Below are 22,426 nucleotides of genomic sequence, written 5' to 3' on the forward strand. Positions count from 1 at the left end.
ACATAACCTAACACACTTCCTTCACTCAGTGCTCTCGTGCTATTGTGCAGGTGCTCACGGAAGTGCTGTTCGCCGTCGTCCAGCTGTGCCTGCTAATTGCCAAGCTGCAGGCCTACGAGTGTTTCCCCAGCGCAGTGCGGGCAACGGGAGTTACAATGCTGGTGGCTGCCGGGCGCCTCGGTCAGAGCTTTGGCGAAATGCTAGTCGACATCGCCAGACTCGCCGACTTCTGGTCCACCTTGCTCACCATAGCCACGGGACTCCTCGCGTGCCAGCTGGCCATCCGCTGGCTGCCGGAGACCAAGGATGCCGAACTGCCCGAAGTGCAGAGGGAGGTGCTGGCTCAGGGGCAGCAGTTGCCGCCCAAGGAACCGCCAATGGCTAGGCACATCGAGTGCTGCGCCTCGTTGGTCAGCCACCACGACAGCACAGCCGATAACCGCACGGCAGTGAAGCACACGCACTCCGAAGGGGTCAGTTAGATCGAGCCTGTGTGGAAGCGTTACAGGTCGCGAATGGAGGTCACGGTGCTGGAGATCACGGGCTTCTTCCGCAATAGTCCCCTTACGCCCTGCTCGACGCCCTGGCAAGGTCCCGTTTCAGGGCCGTTTGTTTCTTTTCGTTTGTGTGTGTATATGTGTGTGTACGTGCATCTGCTTTTGTGTACGGGGGGTAAACGAAGCAAAGAGCGAGTAACGGTGATGGTTGCGGCAAATATGACCGGAAGTGAAAAGCTACCGCTGTTCGTGGTAGGAAAGTCGAGCAATCCTCGCTGCTTCAAGAACATCAGGTCCCTCCCAACAGACTACGCGGCAAACAGGAAGGCTTGGATGACTGGAGAGTTAAGCAGTGGCTCATGAAGGTAGACAAGAAGTTCGAGCGCTGTGGCCGCAAAATCCTTCTTCTTGTCGATAACTGCTCTGCGCACAAGATTGAAGTTCAAACGAATGCCGTTGAGTTGGCATTTCTTCCAGCCAACACAACGGCAGTGCTGCAGCCCATGGACCAGGGCATTATAAAAAATTTGAAGACATTTTATCGGTGCCACATGCTAGAAAGAATTATTCTATGCCAGAATTACGAAGTGACGCTCTTGAGTGCACTGCATATGCTTGCGCGTGCTTGGGAACAAGTGACAGGGGCTACAATAGCCAATTGCTATCGCCACTGTGGCTTCACCACGCAAGGCGAGCACGTGGACGAGCCACCTGCGCACGGAGACTGCGTCACTAGCGTCACCGCTCCCATGTCGGACGTTCTGAAAGACGTTTCCTTTGCCGACTACGTAGACGTGGATGCGAGCGCAGTTGTCTGTGGTGTGACCACAGACGAGGACATCATTTCCCAAGTTAAAAACATAGAGCCTGTCGCTGCCAGTGACGACGACAAGGAAGACGACGAGGCACCGGTGCGGCCCTCCGCTGCGGAAGTCATGGCCGGACTTAATGCCGCCCACCTGTTCTTCAGTTTTGAAGAAAGCGAAGAGGAAGCCTTCCGCAACATTCGCTCTTTAGAGCAAAAAGTGCTTGCTGTTGCCTTCAAAGAAAAAAAGCAGACCACAATTACGGATTTTTTCAAACATTAAATTGAACTGGCGCCATGCCCTGCTGCTTCCTGGTCGCGGTGTCCTGTTTTTCTTCATTGCTTTCGTTAGTTCGAACTTCGTTTAATTCGAACTGAGATGGCGTCCCCTTGCGGTTCAAATTAACGAGCTTTTACTGTATGACTTTAGCTACACCACAGGTCTCTGTGACGGTGATAGCCGTACCTTTTTCGCCCTGCAAGAGGCAGATGTGCATGGCTAGTTAGAAATTGAGAAGGAAGACTGAGTCAATCACGTGCAACAGCGAATGGGATCAGCTTTGCGCACCTTGCTTTCCAGGCACAGAGGAAGTGAAGAAAGCCTTGGTGGCAAGGGGAAGTTGACTGCGGATCTCGTCTCCAAACTGACATCATACTATGGCTAGGCATTAAAGTCCCATAAAGGAAACGTGGAGGCAACTGAGAAGGCAGTAATTGCCACCTACCACCATATTAAGTCTAATGACACAACCTCAAATCATAGTTTCCAACAGGGGGCGAACTAGAGGTGCGAACAGAATGCCACCAGAGCAAGAGGTGACCCTGTGCGGCAGCATCGCTTCAACCTTTTGCCTCATGTGTACAAAGCCCTGCTCCCTGTGTATGAACGACTCTCAGACAGGAAACATATCGAGCATTGCCAAAGGGGCATAACACAGAACAGTAATGAGAGTTTGCATGCTCACATGGCCCCTGGCTCCCAAACATTGTCATGCTTCACTTTTCACTGTTCAGGCTGCTGTGGCTGAGGCAGTGGTGAATTTTAATGCAGGCAATATGAGGACATTTCCAAATATTTTGAAGCAACTCTCCATGAATCCTGGCTCAAAGAGTGCCAAACGACTGGCAGGAAAGGACAAGCTACGACAGATTCAATCTACTTGCAAGCACTTAGCAGCCGCAAATCTGCAAAAAGCACTGAAGCGCCAATGCGGTGATCAACATGATTATATTTTTGGTGCTTTCTAATCATGTCTTAATATGAATATGTACAGAACACTGATTTTTTGATAATTGTGGATGACGCGGTTTTTGCAATTTTCTCAAAATGCGATTTACTTGTGTCAGCTGACCTTGCAATTGCAATATCTCAGTACTCAGAGCAGATACATCAGTTTTTTTTTTGCAATAGGAAGCTGCATGTGGTGTATGAATTCTTGGAAGCAGATTTTTAAATTTCCACCCTGAAATTCATTTATGTTGAAGTGTTTTTGCCTTTATATCCACATTTCAGGACTAAATTTTGATGCAGCATAAATTGACTTTAGTCAAATAAACAACCACTTCCAAAATTGGATTCTTCACCTTCTAGGCTATCTAAGCATGTGTTAAATGAAATTTGAATTCCTCCAATTTTTCATAATTAGGGCTGAATACAAATGGTAATAATTTCCTATCTCAAAACTAATTGATATATGCAAACCAATGCATATTTGAAATCATAACAAAAAGCTGTACAAGTGTGTTTAATTTGGTAAATACAGATAACAAAGCAAAAAAACAGTTGGCTTCAGAACCAGGTTTCAGAAGTAAATGCATCAAGATGAAGCGACCACTGTATATATACTGGTTGTTCCCTGAACGGTTGTTATCTGCATTTTAAAAAGTGCTGTACCTTGAAGTGGATGCAGTGACAGGATAGGAGAGCAATTGTGACATGGTGATAAAGAGTGGAATTTACTTTTAAAGACTTTTGTTTTGCTGTCATTATTGAAGTACAAAGTCAAAAGGAAAGACCCGGCAATATTTTTCCGGTACTAGAGAATGCACCCAGAACAATTTGGTGACGTGCTTAAGATTGTCGGTGAGGAATTCGAGTGCCGTAACCTCTGCAGAGAACCTGTTTTTTCTGAAGAAAGGCTCAGGTGCTGTAATGATTGTGACGACACTAATGCTTTCACACAAGTTATCCGTTTTTTGTTACTGCACACAGATACCACTCCACAGGGATGGCCATCAAGCGGCCGTAGCATTCAGAGTAGCCTCTTCAATATGTAGGCTAATCATTCATGGCACTTGCAAGCTTCCTGGAAGCACTTGGAGCCACTCTACATGCCTGTGAGTATTGCTTACCTCTTATTGGGTAGCACGTATGTTTGATACGTATTAAAGAGCCAAAAGTGCAGTAATACGAAAAGAAATGTAAGGGCTGAAGTGACTTAATATAGAAAGCACAATCACTTGTGGCATTCCACTCGCATGCAAAAGCTATTCCTTCACCATGGTGTGCGCTTTGATTTCTGCTGTCTAGGATCCAGGACCTGAGCAGTGGGAAAACACGGCATGGGAGTTTGGCTCACGCTGGAACTTCCTCAACTGCATTGACACAGTTGATGGGAAAAGCATGCGCAGCTAACACCACACCAGATTGTAGCAGCAGCTTTTACAACTACAAGGTATTAAACGGAGTTTTGCATTAGAATAACTGATCCAGGCTTTGTACATGTACAGGGGGTTGCTGTAGAATATGTTGTTTTTCTTTCTTTTTCAGACACATTTTCCATGGTGTAATTAAGGGCAATCGTGGATGCCTTGTGGATGCCTAACATCTCCCTAGGCCAGTGGAGGGCCGATGCTGAATTGTGAGGCGTACTTAGCATGGAGAACACAGTCACGCAACTTCAGGGGAGGTGCTGCACAGGCACAAAAAATGTTTGCACAGTACTTCATGAATGAAGGGGCTGTACCATGGCAGTGGGTGCACACTGGACTTCCAGCAGCCTAGTGCGTGTGTGGAAATAAGTGTGCCATGAGGAAGCCAAGAATCCCTGACACCAAGCAGAGAGCACACGGAAATGTTTTTCTTGAATCGGTGAACAAGCAAATTATAAACTTGAAAAAGGCGAGAGCTAATGCACGACATCCGTTGCATTGCAGAGAAAGCTTCCTGGAAAATTTACATATCGATCATAAATAGATCAATCACATAAAATAAATAAATAAAATGTGGAAGCAAGTTCGTACATTAAATAGTGACTTCTCTCCTTTTGCAATTCTTTTCCTTAAAGCGCCTGATACACAAACATGCATAGCCAAACAAGGGGACATCCTAGGTGACCATTTCTCAAGTGTTTCCAGTTCCGCACACTACACAGCATCATTTTTAAAGCACAAAAACACAGCTGAGAATAGTAGACTTCCCTCAAGTGGTTGCAGAAATGAACCATTCAATAAATTAATTACAATCTAAGAAATAAACATATTTCTATAAGCCGGCAAACAGACTGCACTAACATCGCACAGGACATGTGCGGCTTAGCGTTTCGCCTCCATCGAAATACAGCCAACGGTGAGCGAGAATTTGGCCTTGCCCTGAAGCTTGTTTTCACATGTGCTGTTTGCAGTGAGAAACCGGCAGGGTGGAGCTCACCGTGCATCAGCGGCGGTGGAAAAAAAAAAACTCTTTATCGTAAATGTCCTGGCTGCGCATGCTATGTTGAGTACGGGTAGCCGGCAGACTGCACACAATGACATTCCTGCGGCGATGAACATTTCGCAGCGCGGGCTGCACAAGAGTACGTGGCAGAAAATTTGGGGTGCAATCTAAACCTCAAGACGATTGCCCTGCGTGGAAGAAATGTCGAATACAATCCCGAGCATTGCACCACTGTCATCATGCGCAGGGCTAGGTCAAAGAAAAGCTGACGCCTGCGGCAACCCGTGCCACTGAGGAACTAACAGTGGAAAGCGCAGTCAGTCAAGAACCTGTACGATGAACTGCACCACGGAAACGTCGGAAACATAGCAGTATCCTTCGACGGGTCGTGGATGATACGCGGGCATACATCTCATATTGGCGTAAGCACGGCGTTTGAACTATTTTCTGAGCTGGCGCTTTATTTTGTTCTTTTCAGAAACATCTATGCTGGGTGTGCGCAAAGGCCAAGGGAAGGAGACCTATCTTACCAATCTTGGAGGACCAACCATTTATGCAAGAAAAATACTGACAAAAAAGCAGGACAGATTAAAGTGCAGGCAGCGATCATACTGTCTGAAAGGACACAGAAGAAATATGACTTTAGCTACACTACAGTTCTCTGTGATGGTGATAGTCGTACATTTTTCGCCCTGCAAGAGGCAGATGTGCATGGCTAGTTAAAAATTGAGAAGGAAGACTGAGTCAATCACGTGCAACAGCGAATGGGATCAGCTTTGCGCACCTTGCTTTCCAGGCACAGAGGAAGTGAAGAAAGCCTTGGTGGCAAAAGGAAGTTGACTGCGGATCTCGTCTCGAAACTGACATCATACTATGGCTAGGCATTAAAGTCCCATAAAGGAAACGTGGAGGCAACTGAGAAGGCAGTAATTGCCACCTACCACCATATTAAGTCTAATGACACAACCTCAAATCATAGTTTCCAACAGGGGGCGAACTAGAGGTGCGAACAGAATGCCACCAGAGCAAGAGGTGACCCTGTGCGGCAGCATCGCTACAACCTTTTGCCTCATGTGTACAAAGCCCTCCTCCCTGTGTATGAACGCCTCTCAGACAGGAAACATATCGAGCATTGCCAAAGGGGCATAACACAGAACAGTAATGAGAGTTTGCATGCTCACATGGCCCCTGGCTCCCAAACATTGTCATGCTTCACTTTTCACTGTTCAGGCTGCTGTGGCTGAGGCAGTGGTGAATTTTAATGCAGGCAATGTGAGGACATTTCCAAATATTTTGAAGCAACTCTCCATGAATCCTGGCTCAAAGAGTGCCAAACAACTGGCGGGAAAGGACAAGCTACGACAGATTCAATCTACTTGCAAGCACTTAGCAGCCGCAAATGTGCAAAAAGCACTGAAGCGCCAATGCGGTGATCAACAACATGATTATATTTTTGGTGCTTTCTAATCATGTCTTAATATGAATATGTACAGAACACTTTGATTTTTTTATAATTGTGGATGACGCGGTTTTTGCAATTTTCTCAAAATGCGATTTACTTGTGTCAGCTGACCTTGCAATTGCAATATCTCAGTACTCAGAGCAGATACATCAGTTTTTTTTTTGCAATAGGAAGCTGCATGTGGTGTATGAATTCTTGGAAGCAGATTTTTAAATTTCCACCCTGAAATTCATTTATGTTGAAGTGTTTTTGCCTTTATATCCACATTTCAGGACTAAATTTTGATGCAGCATAAATTGACTTTAGTCAAATAAACAACCACTTCCAAAATTGGATTCTTCACCTTCTAGGCTATCTAAGCATGTGTTAAATGAAATTTGAATTCCTCCAATTTTTCATAATTAGGGCTGAATACAAATGGTAATAATTTCCTATCTCAAAACTAATTGATACATGCAAACCGATGCATATTTGAAATCATAACGAAAAGCTGTACAAGTGTGTTTAATTTGGTAAATACAGATAACAAAGCAAAAAACAGTTGGCTTCAGAACCAGGTTTCAGAAGTAAACGCTGCAAGATGAAGCGACCACTGTATATATACTGGTTGTTCCCTGAACGGTTGTTATCTGCATTTTAAAAAGTGCTGTACCTTGAAGTGGATGCAGTGACAGGATAGGAGAGCAATTGTGACATGGTGATAAAGAGTGGAATTTACTTTTAAAGACTTTTGTTTTGCTGTCATTATTGAAGTACAAAGTCAAAAGGAAAGACCCGGCAATATTTTTCCGGTACTAGAGAATGCACCCAGAACAATTTGGTGACGTGCTTAAGATTGTCGGTGAGGAATTCGAGTGCCGTAACCTCTGCAGAGAACCTGTTTCTTCTGAAGAAAGGCTCAGGTGCTGTAATGATTGTGACGACACTAATGCTTTCACACAAGTTATCCGTTTTTTGCTACTGCACACAGATACCTCTCCACAGGGATGGCCATCAAGCGGCCGTGGCATTCAGAGTAGCCTCTTCAATATGTAGGCTAATCATTCATGGCACTTGCAAGCTTCCTGGAAGCACTTGGAGCCACTCTACATGCCTGTGAGTATTGCTTACCTCTTATTGGGTAGCACGTATGTTTGATACGTATTAAAGAGCCAAAAGTGCAGTAATACGAAAAGAAATGTAAGGGCTGAAGTTACTTAATATAGAAAGCACAATCACTTGTGGCATTCCACTCGCATGCAAAAGCTATTCCTTCACCATGGTGTGCGCTTCGATTTGTGCTGTCTAGGATCCAGGATCTGAGCAGTGGAAAAACACGGCACGGGAGTTTGGCTCACGCTGGAACTTCCTCAACTGCATTGGCACAGTTGATGGGAAAAGCATGCGCAGCTAACACCACACCAGATTGTAGCAGCAGCTTTTACAACTACAAGGTATTAAACGGAGATTTGCATTAGAATAACTGATCCAGGCTTTGTACACGTACAGGGGGTTGCTGTAGAATATGTTGTTTTTCTTTCTTTTTTAGACACATTTTCCATGGTGTAATTAAAGGTGGATTCACACGACGGACCAAATCGCGAAGCGCCCTCGCGGATGGCCGTGACGTGACCCTACGTCACTGATTCCCGCTGCTCCGCTTCACTTCGCGAGCAGCGATTCGCGATATGGCCGGGAGACCTTTTCGCACTTCGCAATGCTCGGATCTTTAGCGGTGACTCTCAAAATCTTTAACGGTTAAACTGTTTAGTGTGGCAACGTGCACGTTTTCAAAATCCAATCCAAGCCTGTGGTCGAACCGAAGTACGAGCGCGAGAAACGGTCTCCTAACTAGAGCGGCTGTATCGTTCCGTATTGAAAGCCGCGAACGCCTATGAACGTCCCGATGGATTCACTTGCCGACCTTTCCAACAGCGAAAGCGCGTCGTGTTCGTACGGCTCTAGATTCACGGATGATGCAACCTTTTTTTTTTTCGCGCTTGTTGAAAGTTTTCCCGCTCTGTGGGATATACACCGGGACGACTACTCTGACAATGGCCTTCGTGCCGCGCTGTGGCTCAAGATTGCTAAAGAAATGCAGCTGAAGTTCCCGGACTGCGGCCCGTTTACTCCAGGTACGTCTTAAAAACTCCCAAGCTATTTCCTCTCATTTTCCTTCACGTTGCAGTTTGTTGCAAGCAGCGGCGCACTTAATTCGCGCGCGTTGTCCTGGGTGTACGTTCGCCGTTACTAGCATTCGCAGAGACGTTAGCAGGCTTTTCTCCTTCGCTGCAGCAGTGTGCTGCATGTGACACGAAGCAAAATCTGAGCGCAAGTGCTTCGTTGCAAGCCCGGTGCTTGTTCCTTTCTTGCACGTGCGTCTAGGCGGCAGCGCCTGAGCGCGCAAGCCTTACCCGCCGAAACAACTACATGATCTATAAAATTTCGCTTGCTGCGTACCGCAAACACCGCTTGAGGCTCCTACAAGCCTGCTCACGTCTGTGCTTTATAGCATGGTGTATCCGCGCGCGTACAGCAAATGCAACTGAATGTAGTGCCTCGAATATACACTGTCTCGAGAGCGGTTATAAATCAAAATGTTGCGCATTGTTGCAGATCGCCTGCGCACTTTCTTCAACAACAAAAGGAGGACGTACAGGGCCGAGAAAAAGGATAAAAAACACGAAAAGTGGTCAGTCTGCCAGCGAGGTGTACTCCGGGAAACGGAAATTCTTCCACTGTATGGCGTTTGTGGACTCAACACAGCCAATTTCAACGACCAGAACGTATTCCGAAACTTTCGGCGAGGAATCTGAAACAGTAAGATTACTACTGCCTCATGCACTATCCACATATCACAACATTTCCGGCTGTGTCGTGCATTAAACAAATTAACCATTTTGCACCAACCGTCTTCCAAAGTGCCAGCTGCCTGTTTGATTGACCCAGCCCATAGATATTAAATAAGCTACAAAAGCTGTCTTTTTCTTCTGCCAGTGTGTACAACTACTTATCAAGCATTGTGGTGCTAGTTTGTTGTCTTGTTTTAAATACTGCGCAATCGATACAGCATACTTACACTGGGTTAAGAACACGCTCCCATTTTTTATTTCATGGTGCTCAGCGTACAAAAACATTGCAGCATTAACACATAATAATTTATGCTGTGATGGTTAGCTAGTGAGAGTATTCTGTGTTTTTCATGTCAGCCTGACGATGGAGATACCTCATTCACGGACATCGAGAGAGCTGGTGAGCCACCTCCTGCTGCCAGGAATGGACAGCCCACCATCGAAAGAGCTGCTGAGCCACCTCCTGCCAGGAATGGACAGCCTGACCCTCCTGCATTCGCACGTCGTACCTCAAGGCTGGCAAATCGTGGACCATTGCAGGCTGACACGATGTTGAAAAGAACCGCAGCCATTGAAAAAATTGCAGCTGCCTTTCAAGAACAAGACGATGCTGCTCTACTCTTTGCAAAGGGCATAGCAGCACTTATGCACTCTTTATCCCCTGCTGACCTCATCAGGTGCCAGAAAGACCTGTTCTCAGTTCTAGAAAAGTATATTCCAAGTAATGACTGATTGCCTTTTTTTTTTACCGGCCAGCAGGCATTCTCTGCTTTACGACTCAGTCAAAAAAGACTGGAACTGTCTTGGTACAAAGAACCCTGCTGGCTCCATTTGATCTCCATTTGTCTTTAGTGGCCTTTTTTACTGGGTTTTAATGTGATACTAGAGGAACCAAAGTGCAATCCCTAATCATGTGTTGGCGGCAATTGTGTTTTGGCCAATTCTAAGTAATCTTTTTTTCCTTTGCACTTTTTACACTTTGCTTTATGTGATACCAGAGGAACCAAAGTGCCATGATCAAATAACTGTCACAATGTCAGGTTTACACACTGATTAAACTTAACTCACTTAATTTGAACTGGCACTTTGGTCCCATCAGATGAAAAGTATTAGAAAGGCTCGCACTAACTCCACATTGTTAGGTTTTATGGTGTTTAACATACCAAAGCGACTCACTGTAATGGGAAGTGATATCGCACAGTACACTTGTCTATGCAATTAGAGCAATTTTTATTTCTTATAACCCAAACACACAGTAAGAAAATAGGTAGTAAGAAAACAGCGGCTAACTCTACATGATTAAGAGAAATTGTTGGACCCCTTGAGTTCAATTCACCGAGGGTTGCAATGTGTTGTAGTTGAAATATCAGGAACTGGTAGCTTTGTTTTTATGCGTACATAATAAGCAATGCCTTAATCTTGAGGTCACAAGTTAGCCTAGGGTGTACAAATTAATTTCATTTTTAGTTTTACTTGTATCTTGTTTTACATAAGTGCTAGAGATGCTGTGTCTGCGATGAGTGCTACGGCATGAAAAGTTTCTGGTAGTGGCCGTGTTAGGGCAAGGTGCCTATTGTTATAAAACTATATTTTAATACTCAAGAAGTGCAAAACTATTTACATTGTACTTATAATGCTCAATGTATATTATTTTGATATTCACTTTGTACTCATATTTATTGCATGGTTGTGTACTGAGTTCTGATGCAGCCTATTTGAAAGCTTTTAAACGAGTTATGTGCTCGCAGTGTGCAATTTTTTGAAATGAATAAATATTCTGCAATATTGAGATAATTCATGTTTCAATGAGTGGGCAGCTAGTTGCAAATAATGCAGCTATAGTCGGATACAACTTAAGTCTGCAGTGAAGCTTCGCCCACATTCACGACTGGTGCACAGATTTCCTCCACGACAAAAAAGTAGACCGTTGTTGAAACTTTCACTGTTACCTAAACAAAAACCTAATCACAAGAAAAAATTATAAGGGCTAGAGTTTCGATACCTGGATTGTTTAATATAGTCAAACATTGAAAAGTTGATTTCGTTTACTATTGCGATTGGTCAGCAGAGTAATACAGTATGCCACAGATCGTGGCCCAGTGTTAGCAACTGCTGTTTTTTTAAGTTGTATCCTACTATAGCTGCAACATTAAGATAGCATGCAAACAAACAGCACAGGCAGTCACATGGACTACAGTGGCTCTCTTGAGGGTGATAACAGCAGTTTTGTTGACAGGGTGCACAGAGCAAGAGCTAATGTGCTCCTCTGCAATGTCACTTCAGAGGATGCCTGTGCCTGCTGACGTCTGCATGCACCATGTCGTCCTGCCAAGGCACTGCACCCTGCGCACTGAAGCAGTCACACAGAGCATCGCGCACTGCACAGGCAGCTGCTCTTGGGCAGCTACCATGAGCAAGCTGCACAGGGAAAAATGTTTCCTGCGGCACTTGTCCACTGGCTTCCACACCACACAGCACATCTGTGCCCAAGAAATTGTGCAGGGCACATGCAGCACAAACATACACACTGACGCGGTCAGGTTTGGCTTCAATAGTTGGGTGAAGGAACCTGAACCGGTTTGAAAGAATCCCAAAGGCATTCTCTGCCACCCGGCGTGCTCTCCATAGCCTGCACAAAAAAGTCATCATAGCTTAGTTGTAAAGTGGTGCATACAGCTCACAGTTTCAAATATATCCCAACAGAAGTAAAAACAAGCCCTAAAATGCAATGCCAAGCCAAAAAGTGGTATGCAGATTAATTCATTACGCAACAAGCTGATTTTGATTACCTGTAGTTGAAGATTCTCTTCTCTAACGGCAAGTTGTGCCCGCCATATGGCTTCATCACGTGCTCCGAAAGCGGGAAAGCGTCATCACCAACAATGACTGAAGGCATGTTCAGTATGGGGGAGTGCCCCATTTCTATTGACGGTGGCAGTCCCGCTGTCTTCTCAATGGCTCTCTGCAACGGGGTTGTTTGCCATATCCCCCCATCCCCTTGTGAGCCTGGAGCACCTACATCTAAGTAAATGAATTTATAGTTTGCATCCACAAGAGCAAATAGAATGATGCTAAATGATTTTTTGTAATTAAAATAAACAGATCCAGATTTTTTGGGCTTTATGATGCAGACATGCTTTCCGTCCATGGCACCACAACAATTTGGAAACTGCCATTTTTCGCTGAACCCTGCAATGATTCTCTTCCACTGCTCTTCAGTTTTTGGTGATTTCAGGTAGTCATCTTTTAACTCCTGGTATATGGCCAAACAAGTCTCGAGTAAAATTCCATTTACTGTGGAATGGCCTAGCCGGAACTGGTGGCTGAGGGAAAACTGAGACTCTCCTGAAAAGCAAAGCAAACATTGAATAAGTCACATGCAGTGTCCCCAAAAACCCAGCACACCACTGCAATACAACCTTAAGCTATAAAGTGAAAGAAAAATAAGTTTAGCTGTTGAAAAGGCAAACGAACAGAATCTTACACTATTAAGAGAAAGTGTGCCTGTACTCAACGCTACCAGCAGACGCAATTCAACTCTCGTCTTTCACGTCTCCAAACCCCCTTTTTAATTTAATTAACAATATATACTAGCTACAATCAATGTTTTATTTAAAAGCATCTCTAATAATAATGAGCTATAAACATTTCGCATTATTGTAAATAATAGACACACCTATCATGAAACTCGGTGATTTGACCCACTCTAATGAGGAGCATGTCAGCTGGTTGCATGCATTATACTAACGCCGCTCCTTGCAGTAGTTTCTTGTCTTGGTTTATCTGACGCTGAATTATTGTTTTCTATCAAGTCTTTCTTATTCTGCACTTGCGCTTTGTAGGGCCTGAGCACGATCCGGATTTATACGCTAATAAATTTTGAAGCGTTAAGGCTACCGTCTGCTCACGTACAGCAGGCGATACCGCTCACCTGATGCCAGGAAACGCAGGGTAACTTGAAGTCGCGTCTTTGCTGGCACTGCACCCCGCATCACTGTATCCTGGCGCTCGATCCTTGGCTGTACACGGGCCAAGAGCTGATAAAACTGATCGCTGCTGAGCCGAAGGAGACGCTTGTACTCTTCTGGGTCAGTAGCCAGCAGCTCCTCATAGAGCTGATTTTGAACGCCTAGCGATTTTTTCTTCAGCCATGGCTTCACCCAGCATGATCTCTTGGAATTCGCAATCCAACCAGTCTCTTCATTATCTTCCGTTACGTCAAGAATGACAGCCAAAGCGGCCAAACGACGCTTCCGCTCGTTGTCCATGTTGGGAGCTACTCTCGAGACCGCGCGCTCGCTCTCGCGCGCTCTGGGACAGAGGGTATCTAACTAGCTCGTCCGCGCTGTCGTCTGCTGCTTCCTCCTGTCGTGTGAATGCTCGCCGCGGATGGGCGGACCGCGCGTCAGACATCACGTGACTGATACGTCCGTGAAGCGGTCCGTCGTGTCAATCCACCTTAAGGGCAATCGTGGATGCCTTGTGGATGCCTAACATCTCCCCAGGCCAGTGGAGGGCCGATGCTGAATTGTGAGGCGTACTTAGCATGGAGAACACAGTCACGCAACTTCAGGGGAGGTGCTGCACAGGCACAAAAAATGTTTGCACAGTACCTCATGAATGAAGGGGCTGTACCATGGCAGTGGGTGCACACTGGAATTCCAACAGCCTAGTGTGTGCGGAAATGAAAGTGTGCCATGAGGAAGCCAACAATCACTGACACCAAGCAGAGAGCACACGGAAATGTTTTTCTTGAATCGGTGAACAAGAAACTTATAAACTTGAAAAAGGCGAGAGCTAATGCACGACATCCGTTGCATTGCCTTCCTGGAAAAATTACATATTGTTCATAAATAGTTCAATCACAAAAAAATAAATAAAATGTGGAAGCAAGTTCGTAAATTAAATTGGGACCTCCATTTACAATTCTTTTCCTTACATCCCCTGGTACACAAAAAAGTAGAAGTGTTTCCAGTTCGGCACACTACACGGAATCATTTTTAAAATACAAAAACACAGCTGAACATAGTAGACTTCCAACAAGTGGTTGCAGAAATGAACCATTCAATAAATTAATTACAATCTAAGAAATAAACATAGTTTATAAGCCAGTAAACAGTGCTCTCGACCCTGATGAAATACATTACGAAATGCTGGCACATCTTTTGAAACCTTCTGTAGAAGCACTTTTGAAGCTTTTTAGCAAAATTTGGGCACTAGGAAAAATTCCGGAAGCTTGGAAAGCAGCCAACATTCCCAGGTAGTTACAAACTAATAGCTATTACCGGCTGCCTCGCCAAGTCTTCTGCAAACTTTTCGAATAAGCTTAACTTCGTGCTTGAATCTTGTGAACTCTGTGGCATTCATTAGTGTGGTTTTAAAAAAGCATCCTCACATCAGATCATTTAGTCCGCCTTGAAAATACAGTCCAAGAGGCTTCCATACACAGACAGTACTATCTTGTTGTATTCTTCGATCTCGAAAAGGCATATGATACAGCTTAGAGGTTAGGAATATTCCGCAACTTATCAAGCTTGGCATCCGAGGAAGAATGTTGAACTGCATATTTCTTATGCAATCGTTCCTTTCATGTATGTTCAGGTTCAACTATCTCATAGAACTTTGTTCAGGAGAATGGAGTGCCACAGGGGTGTATTTTAAGTACAACACTGTCGTGAAAATGAATTTCTTAGCCCAAATCCTAAATTCATTTTGTACTCAGTTTATGTTGACGATTTCCAGATAGCCTGCATATCAACCAACATATCAATTTACGAGTCACAAGTACAACTGACAATAAACAAACTAGGAACATGGGCAGACAAAAATAGATTCCAGTACTCTCTCCAGAAAATAGTGGCTGTCATGTTCTCTCTCAAACAATGCTTACAGAACAATCCTACCCTACACCTAAGCAAAACTAAATCACCAGAAAAGAAGAACACAAATTTGCAGGTATAACATTTGACAAAAAGATCACGTTTCTTCCGCACATAAACCTCCTGAAGAAAAAAGCTTGCCAATCCTAAATGCCCTAAAGGTGCTCTCAAGAAAATGGTGCAGGTCCGATAGGACATGCTTTCTGCACATTTATCGTGCTCGAGTAAAATCCTGCTTAGATTATGGGTGCATCGTGTACGAGTCTGCAAGACCATCATAGGAAGGATGCCAAGGTATACCGAATGTAGCATTGCGGAGGAATAATGAGCAGTTATTTGACGCTCAAAGAGATGGGCAGATTAATGAAGACGTGGCACATTAGGGAAACACCAGTGAAGGGGCCCAACAGTTTGTCTTTTTTGGAGTGGAAGCAAACCTTTACGCCAGCGTTCATGTGACTCCTGAGCTGGGCACTTCTAAGTTTTCAGTGTTACGAATTTTAAGAAAGGCTGAAATGCACCCATATCACCTCCAGCTGGGGGGGGGGGGGGGGCGCTGCGAGCGCGCGACCGGTACGGACGGGCAGTGCATCGGCTCCGTCGATTTTCGCTCGGAGTACCGGAGTACCTCATCGGACCCCTACGAAACTACGCTCATCAGTACCGGAATGTGTTTCGGCATCACCGGACATCATTTTTAGGCAGGTGGGCCAATTATACGTCATTTGCGAGCCACTTTCCTCTCGCTCACGCCGGCGCCGCTGAGCCTACGGCAGCAGCGGCTCCCGGCGAGCGTGAGCCCGGCTCCGTGCCGGCGCGACAGCCATAGCGGACTCTCAATCCGAGACACTGGGCTACGACCCCGATAGAATGGTGTGGACCACCATACCTGCTACGAGCGGCACGCCGGGGCCACGAGAAGACTTCAAGAGCGCCGCGCTCGCCACCGCAGTCGCTCGCCGAGCGAGGGGCAACAATGCCCTGATGGCGCCTATCGCCGACGCGGCCTCCCCGGCCACGGGGAGAGGCCCCGGACGCCTCTGACGCTCGGCACGGAAAAATTCCACCGCCTGCACCGCGCTCCGCGGGCGCCCAGGGGAAGCGGCTGGTGTCCTGGACACCGCTTCCTCTACCGAAACCGGCAGCTATGGACTTCGTTGTCGTCGTGAAGCCAAGAACCCGGGTCTTGCTCACGACCGTCTTCCCGGAAAACAGCCTTGGACGGGCGTTCGTCGCTCACCTTGGAATGGACACGGCTCGCGCCATCACTGTTGTTCCGGTGAGCGACCAAAACCTCATCCTAGTCTATACCGCTGACCCGAAGATTGCGGACAAAATCATCGGCGAATTCGGCGTCAACTCCTCACGCGGTGCGGTGCCCCTCGTCGGTCACCTCCGCTCGGACGGACATGACACCTGTTACGGGGTCGTCACCGTTCGAAGCACCGACACTGAAGCCATGCTCTGTGAGAGCCTCTACTGGCGCGACGGTGAAATCATAGAAATCCGGAAATTGGGCGTTTCCAACAAAGCGCGGCTCACCTTCGCCGGCAAAGTGAAGCCAAGGTATGTGCATTACGATGCACTACTGATTCCGGCCCAAACCTACAGGAAGACTGTGCCTGCCTGCAGACTGTGTGGAGCTGTCGGACATCGCCAGGATGCGTGCCCAGGCCCGAAAACTGAAATTTGCGGACTTTGCGGCTCTGCTGCTCAGCTCGTCGACGGTGTGCGTGCGCCGCATGAGTGCACGCCATGGTGCTCATTGTGCGCCGGTCCGTCACCGGGGACCGTATGTGCAAGGCCCGATACCGTGAACCCCCGCCCCGGTCCTCACCACCAGGGTCAAAAAAGAAGGGCAAGAAAAAGAAATTGAAACGCGGCGGGAAGCACACCAAAGACGTCTCCCCACTCAACCCGCCTCAATCCCAGGACCTGCAACCAGGCGCGGGCGGCAAGGAGCCGGCTTAACGCGGGCCAAACCATCGTGGACCCACCCCCAAGGTGACAGATGGGAAACAGGGGCCACCTCCACCCACTCAAGGACGAGAGGGTGCCACAAGCAAGCCATCCAACCTAGGGGACCAGCCGTCATGGGCAACTAGAGTGCAGCACGGGCCACAGGTAAGCGGTAAGGGCAGGGTAGCCCCCTCTCTCACCTCCCCACCCCCACCCAAAACGCCATCCAAAACGCCAGAGCAGCTTGAAATCGCGGCCCTACGCGAACAAGTCGAACTCCTAACCCGTAAATTGGCATTAACCGAACAACGCCTAATGAAATCCGATGCACCTCCTCCTTCTCAGACGACTGAGGAAATGGAGAGCACCCCCTTTGAGCAGGCGGCTCCACGACCAGATGAGGGCAAAATCGAAGCGAGGTTGAGCGCCGCCATGGAAGTCCAGATCACGGCACGCTTTAGCGCCCTAGAGGTGCAATTTACAGCTGCATTTCAAACCTTATTAGACAGGATCCCGAGCCTCATAGCAGCTCAGATCCCGAAACCACTCAGCAGGGCTCGCAAGTCAGCCTCTGTTAAGCGCCTCTGAAGCACGAGCGCGAGCAGCAAAATTGCCAGAATACAAACCCTCTCTGAGGATGAGGACTTGACTACAGAGAATGAAGCCCCACACACGGCAGTGGTCCGTGGGGCAGGCCCCATCGTCTCCCCTCTCCTCCAGGGTGATATGCAAAATCTAAGTGAGCACAATGGCGGGCGACACTAGCAAACGCCGGTACTCGCACAAAAATTCGACCTCAACCACAATTCTTCAGTGGAACTGTCGAGGTTTCCGCGCACGCACTAAGCGGGCCGCCTTCCGACTCCACTTAACAACGCTCTCAGAACTGCCCGCAGTGGTAGCCCTCCAGGAGCCCAGAGAGAATGTCACACTGACCAGTTATACGGTCTATCAGCGGGACGCGTGGACCACACTCTGCGTGAACAAAAACTTAACGGCTACCGCTGTCAATCTGGCATGTAACGCAGACTATTCGTACGTTATGGTGACCCTCCTTCCGCTTAGGAAACAGGATCCCTCACTACACGTACTCAACATATACAGCTCACCCAAACTCCCCAATGTAACATACACTGAAATATTTTGCAAAGCCCTCAAGGTGGCAGGAAAGGAACCCCTCATCATAGTTGGGGATTTCAACGCCCCCAGTCCTCTCTGGGGCTACCGTAAAGAGGAGAAACGCGGACGAAAGCTGGCAGATCTTATTTCCACGTTAGGCCTAACCCTCCACACGGATCCTGCCCACCCCACCAGAATAGGTAACTCCGTAACACGGGACATATGTCCGGATCTTACCTTTACCAAAAACATACAATATGCAGATTGGCACAACGCCGAGGAAACCCTCGGTAGCGACCACTGCATCCTCCTTACAACACTCCGCACGAAACCTCTCACACGCTCACACCGAAAAGCTACAATCCCAGCCTGAACTCGTTTTCGCTCGGAGTACACTAACCTTGAACCGATAGCCCAACAGGGTTATGAATCTTGGTCTCAACAGTTGGTGGCCCAGCTTCGTAAGGCTGAACAACAGGTTCAACTCTCAGAGGCAACACCGGCGGTGGACAACCACCTCCTGCACCTCTGGGAGGCCCGGCATAGCCTCATCCGCCGATGGCGCCGGCAGAAGCACAACCGCCAACTCAAAATTCGTATAGCGGCACTCACCCAGAAGGCAGCTGAGTATGCGGCCCAACTCGCTGATTCAAACTGGGTGGACCGTTGTAATACTGCGGCTCGACAAATGTCGAATCGCAGCACATGGCGCCTCTTCCGCGCCTTGATAGATCCGACTCAAACATGCAACGAAACCCAGAAACACCTACAGAGAGCTATTCACGCTTTCGACGGGGACACTACCAAATTGGCTACAGCTCTCAGAGATAAATATCTCTGTAGCATCCAGGACTCCCGCGGGTCGGCATACTCATATGCAGGCTCTGAGAATGAGGAGCTGGACAGACCGTTCCAGCTCCATGACCTAAAAGCGGCCCTGGCAAAAATGAAGCGCGGCACGGCACCCGGACGGGATAGTGATGGTTAAGCTCCTTGCTAACCTCCCTGACCGGGCATACCTGTGCCTTCTTCAGTACTTTAACACAATATGGGAAGGGGGTACAACCGTCCCAATGGACTGGAAAACTGCACTAGTCACTTTCATCCCGAAACCCGGAAAAGCCACAAATATTGAGAATCTCCGGCCTATTTCACTGACTTCTTGTGTGGGGAAGTTGATGGAAACTATGGTCAGAGATAGACTTTCAACACATCTGGAATTGAAACACTTCTTTGCGGACACCATGTACGGATTCCGCCCACACCGATCCGCGCAGGATGTCCTGCTCCAACTACACAAGGAAGTCTTGGATCCAGTCGAACACCACAGTGACGACAAGGTGGTCCTCGCCTTGGACCTCAAGGGGGCGTTTGACAACGTGACCCACGACATCATCCTCACACATTTGTCACAGACGAATTGTGGCCACAACACGTTTAGGTACGTTCAACAATTTCTCACTGATTGGCAAACCTATATACGTATCCAAGGCCAGGAGCAAGGCCCGTACCTCCTGGGTACAAGAGGAACCCCGCAAGGAGCAGTCCTCTCTCCCCTCCTCTTTAATCTCGCTATGGCTCACCTCCCACCTCTGCTTAATGATGTCCCAGGCATCAGGCATTCCCTGTATGCTGACGACATCACGCTCTGGGCAACACATGGGTCGTTGGGACAGATCGAGGCCAACCTGCAACAAGCGGCGACTATCGTGGACGGATACGCTCGCCGATGTGGCCTGGAATGCTCCCCGACCAAATCAGAATTCGTGCACCATCGGCCCAACCCAAAGTGCACTACCAAAATTTACCTCACCCTTGCTAACGGCCCCATCCCTGAACACGATGAGGTCAGAGTGTTGGGACTCTTTATCAATCGCAACCGCAAGATTGATACAACCCTGCAGAAACTCCTCAAGATTGGAGACCAGGTGGGCCGCATGGTCCGCCGGGTATCTAACAAACGGGGGGGATTGCGATGCAAAGACGCCCTGAGGCTGGCCAATGCATTCGTAACCAGCCGGATACTGTATTCGGCACCCTATCTCCACTTGCGGAAATGCGACGAGAACGCCCTAGAGGTGATCCTTCGCAAAATCTATAAGCGCGCCCTCGACCTCCCCATAACGACGTCCAATCAACGGCTCATCGACCTTGGGATGACCAACACCTTTGGGGAGCTACGCGAGGCGCACTTAAACAACCAATACTTGCGGCTGAACAAATCGTCAGCAGGCAGAAGCCTCCTACACCGCCTGCACATTGCCTACACAGCACAAGCAGAGGAAAGGACCAATGTTCCAGAGGACTGGCGCCGCGCGCTACAGGTCCAACCTCTGCCACAAAACATGACAAAGGAGACTCACAAGGGCCGTCGAATCGCGCGCGCGACGGCCCTTAGCGATCGCAAAGGCTCTCGCTACGGAGTCTTCTACACGGATGCTGCTGGTCCACACCACGGGGGATGGTATACGGCCGCAGTAATCTGTAAAAACACGCATGTTCAGGGACTCACTTTCCGTGCCCCAAACATTACACATGCGGAAGAGGTCGCCATAGCACTCGCCGCTGCAGAACCGGACTCCCAGGTTATCATCACCGACTCCCGGGGAGCCTGTCGGAATCTAAAACAAGGCTGCATCTCTCGACGCGCCGCCAAAATTTTACGCAGATGCGAGTACCGGGATCGCCCGGAGAGACGTGCCATCATCTGGACCCCAGCACATGCGGGACTAGAGGGGAACGAGGCGGCAAACGCCTCAGCCCGCGCGCTCAACCACCGGGCATCGCCTCGACTCTTGCCGCCTGAGCTATCGGAACCTAACCCGGCTATTACCTTCAAAGAGGTCGTTCAATTATACCAAACCCAGCATAGCCGCTTTCATCCCCCTGCGAAAGGGCTAACCAAAATCGAGGAGCGTTGGCTCATTCGCTTATATACCAACACAGTACTGTGCCCGGCAGTGCTGCAACATTTTAATCCGGCTTTTAACGGGGAGTGCCTGCACTGTGGATGCGCGTTCTCGGACGTGTACCACATGGTGTGGGCATGCCCCTCTAACCCCGCTTACCGCCCTTTCCCTTCACCCACCCGAGAGAGCTGGGAGGCTGCCCTGCTCGGCTGCTCTACCTTAGAGTCAGAGAGCTCTCGTGGCTAGGGCCCGAGCTGCTGCGGAAGCCACAGGTGTCCCGGACTAGGGATCCCTCCTAGAATTTGTAAGGGGCTGGCCCTTAAGGCCAGGCCTCACTCTCTCCGGTAAAGTCTTAAATAAATGTTTTCCACCACCACCCTCCAGCTGCTCTAAAAGTCATGTCTGAGACCTGCAATGTCAGCTTGACTTCGCAAACTGGACCTTGGAGAAAATTAACAAAATACAGGACTTTATTGACAAGTTGCTTTGGACTGATGAAGCCAATTTCTTCAGAAATGCCCAAGTCACATACAAGCGATACGAGCCCACATTAGGTGGCGCAATCAAAGCACCAGTACTAGTGTTCATTCAGTGTGTGGTGTGGGATCTATGGAAGAATAACTTGACCCATTTTCCTTGACCACTTGAACGACAACTTGCGAGGCAGAGTCAAATATTTTCGCTGCAACCCTCCTCTTGCATTTCTACTCATAGCAGCATAGCAGCAGCCTCATAGCAGCAGCCTGGCACAGGCTTGGCTTGACGGAGCGTTCAAAGACGAGTGGGTCGGATGTCAAGGATGAGTGGCCTGGCCTTCAAGACCACCTGACTTGACTCTTCTGGGCTGCTTCTTATCGGGTTATGTGAAGTGTGTACCACATCCTGACAACTACACCACAAGAACGGAAGGCAGAAACTGCGAAAGTCTGCAGAAGGATACCCCCTAGTGTCATCAGGAAGGCTAGAGTGAACACACTAAAATGCCAGTGCTGCATTGTCGCCAATGGGCAACTTATTCGAGCACATTCTTTAAGCAAATATCACTGAGAAAGACCCTCCGGAACGAACCCTTGTGTGTGCAGGCATCTGTGCGAAGCCCCCTTAAGACATTAACAAGCCCTGCGCTATGAAATTAAAAATATCCTGCCACTAAAAATATCCTGCACACTGGCACTTGGTAAGCCTTGGCCATTCTAGGGGCTAGAAGTTTGTCATCTTCCTCTCTTGAGCTCTGTGCTGTCTTGCGTATCCCAGCACGTCTAAATAAACCTGTCTTGTGTACGTCGACTGTTTGTTGGTGAAATATTTGG

At 47.9% G+C, this 22,426-nt stretch overlaps 1 protein-coding gene, 1 long non-coding RNA gene and 1 pseudogene across 2 annotated transcripts in view; 2 read left to right on the forward strand and 1 right to left on the reverse strand.

The window, feature by feature from the left end:
- LOC144132615 (beta-alanine transporter-like) overlaps positions 1-548 on the forward strand; it is a 59,895-nt pseudogene extending 59,347 nt beyond the window's left edge.
- LOC144132616 (uncharacterized) overlaps positions 1-22,426 on the reverse strand; it is a 141,287-nt gene that overhangs the window by 39,596 nt on the left and 79,265 nt on the right. The gene's annotated exons all lie outside the window — the stretch shown is intronic.
- LOC144134956 (uncharacterized) lies at positions 19,745-21,595 on the forward strand. The gene has a single exon (XM_077667743.1). It carries the CDS (start codon positions 19,782-19,784, stop codon positions 21,360-21,362), a length of 1,581 nt encoding a protein of 526 aa, XP_077523869.1. The 5' UTR covers positions 19,745-19,781; the 3' UTR covers positions 21,363-21,595.

The sequence above is a fragment of the Amblyomma americanum genome, chromosome 5, assembly GCF_052857255.1.
Source record: "Amblyomma americanum isolate KBUSLIRL-KWMA chromosome 5, ASM5285725v1, whole genome shotgun sequence".
Taxonomy (NCBI): domain Eukaryota; kingdom Metazoa; phylum Arthropoda; class Arachnida; order Ixodida; family Ixodidae; genus Amblyomma; species Amblyomma americanum.

Excerpts from the sequence above, each read along its gene's own strand:
- LOC144134956 (XM_077667743.1), top strand. The coding sequence starts at position 19,782 with ATGGCTCACCTCCCACCTCTGCTTAATGATGTCCCAGGCATCAGGCAT.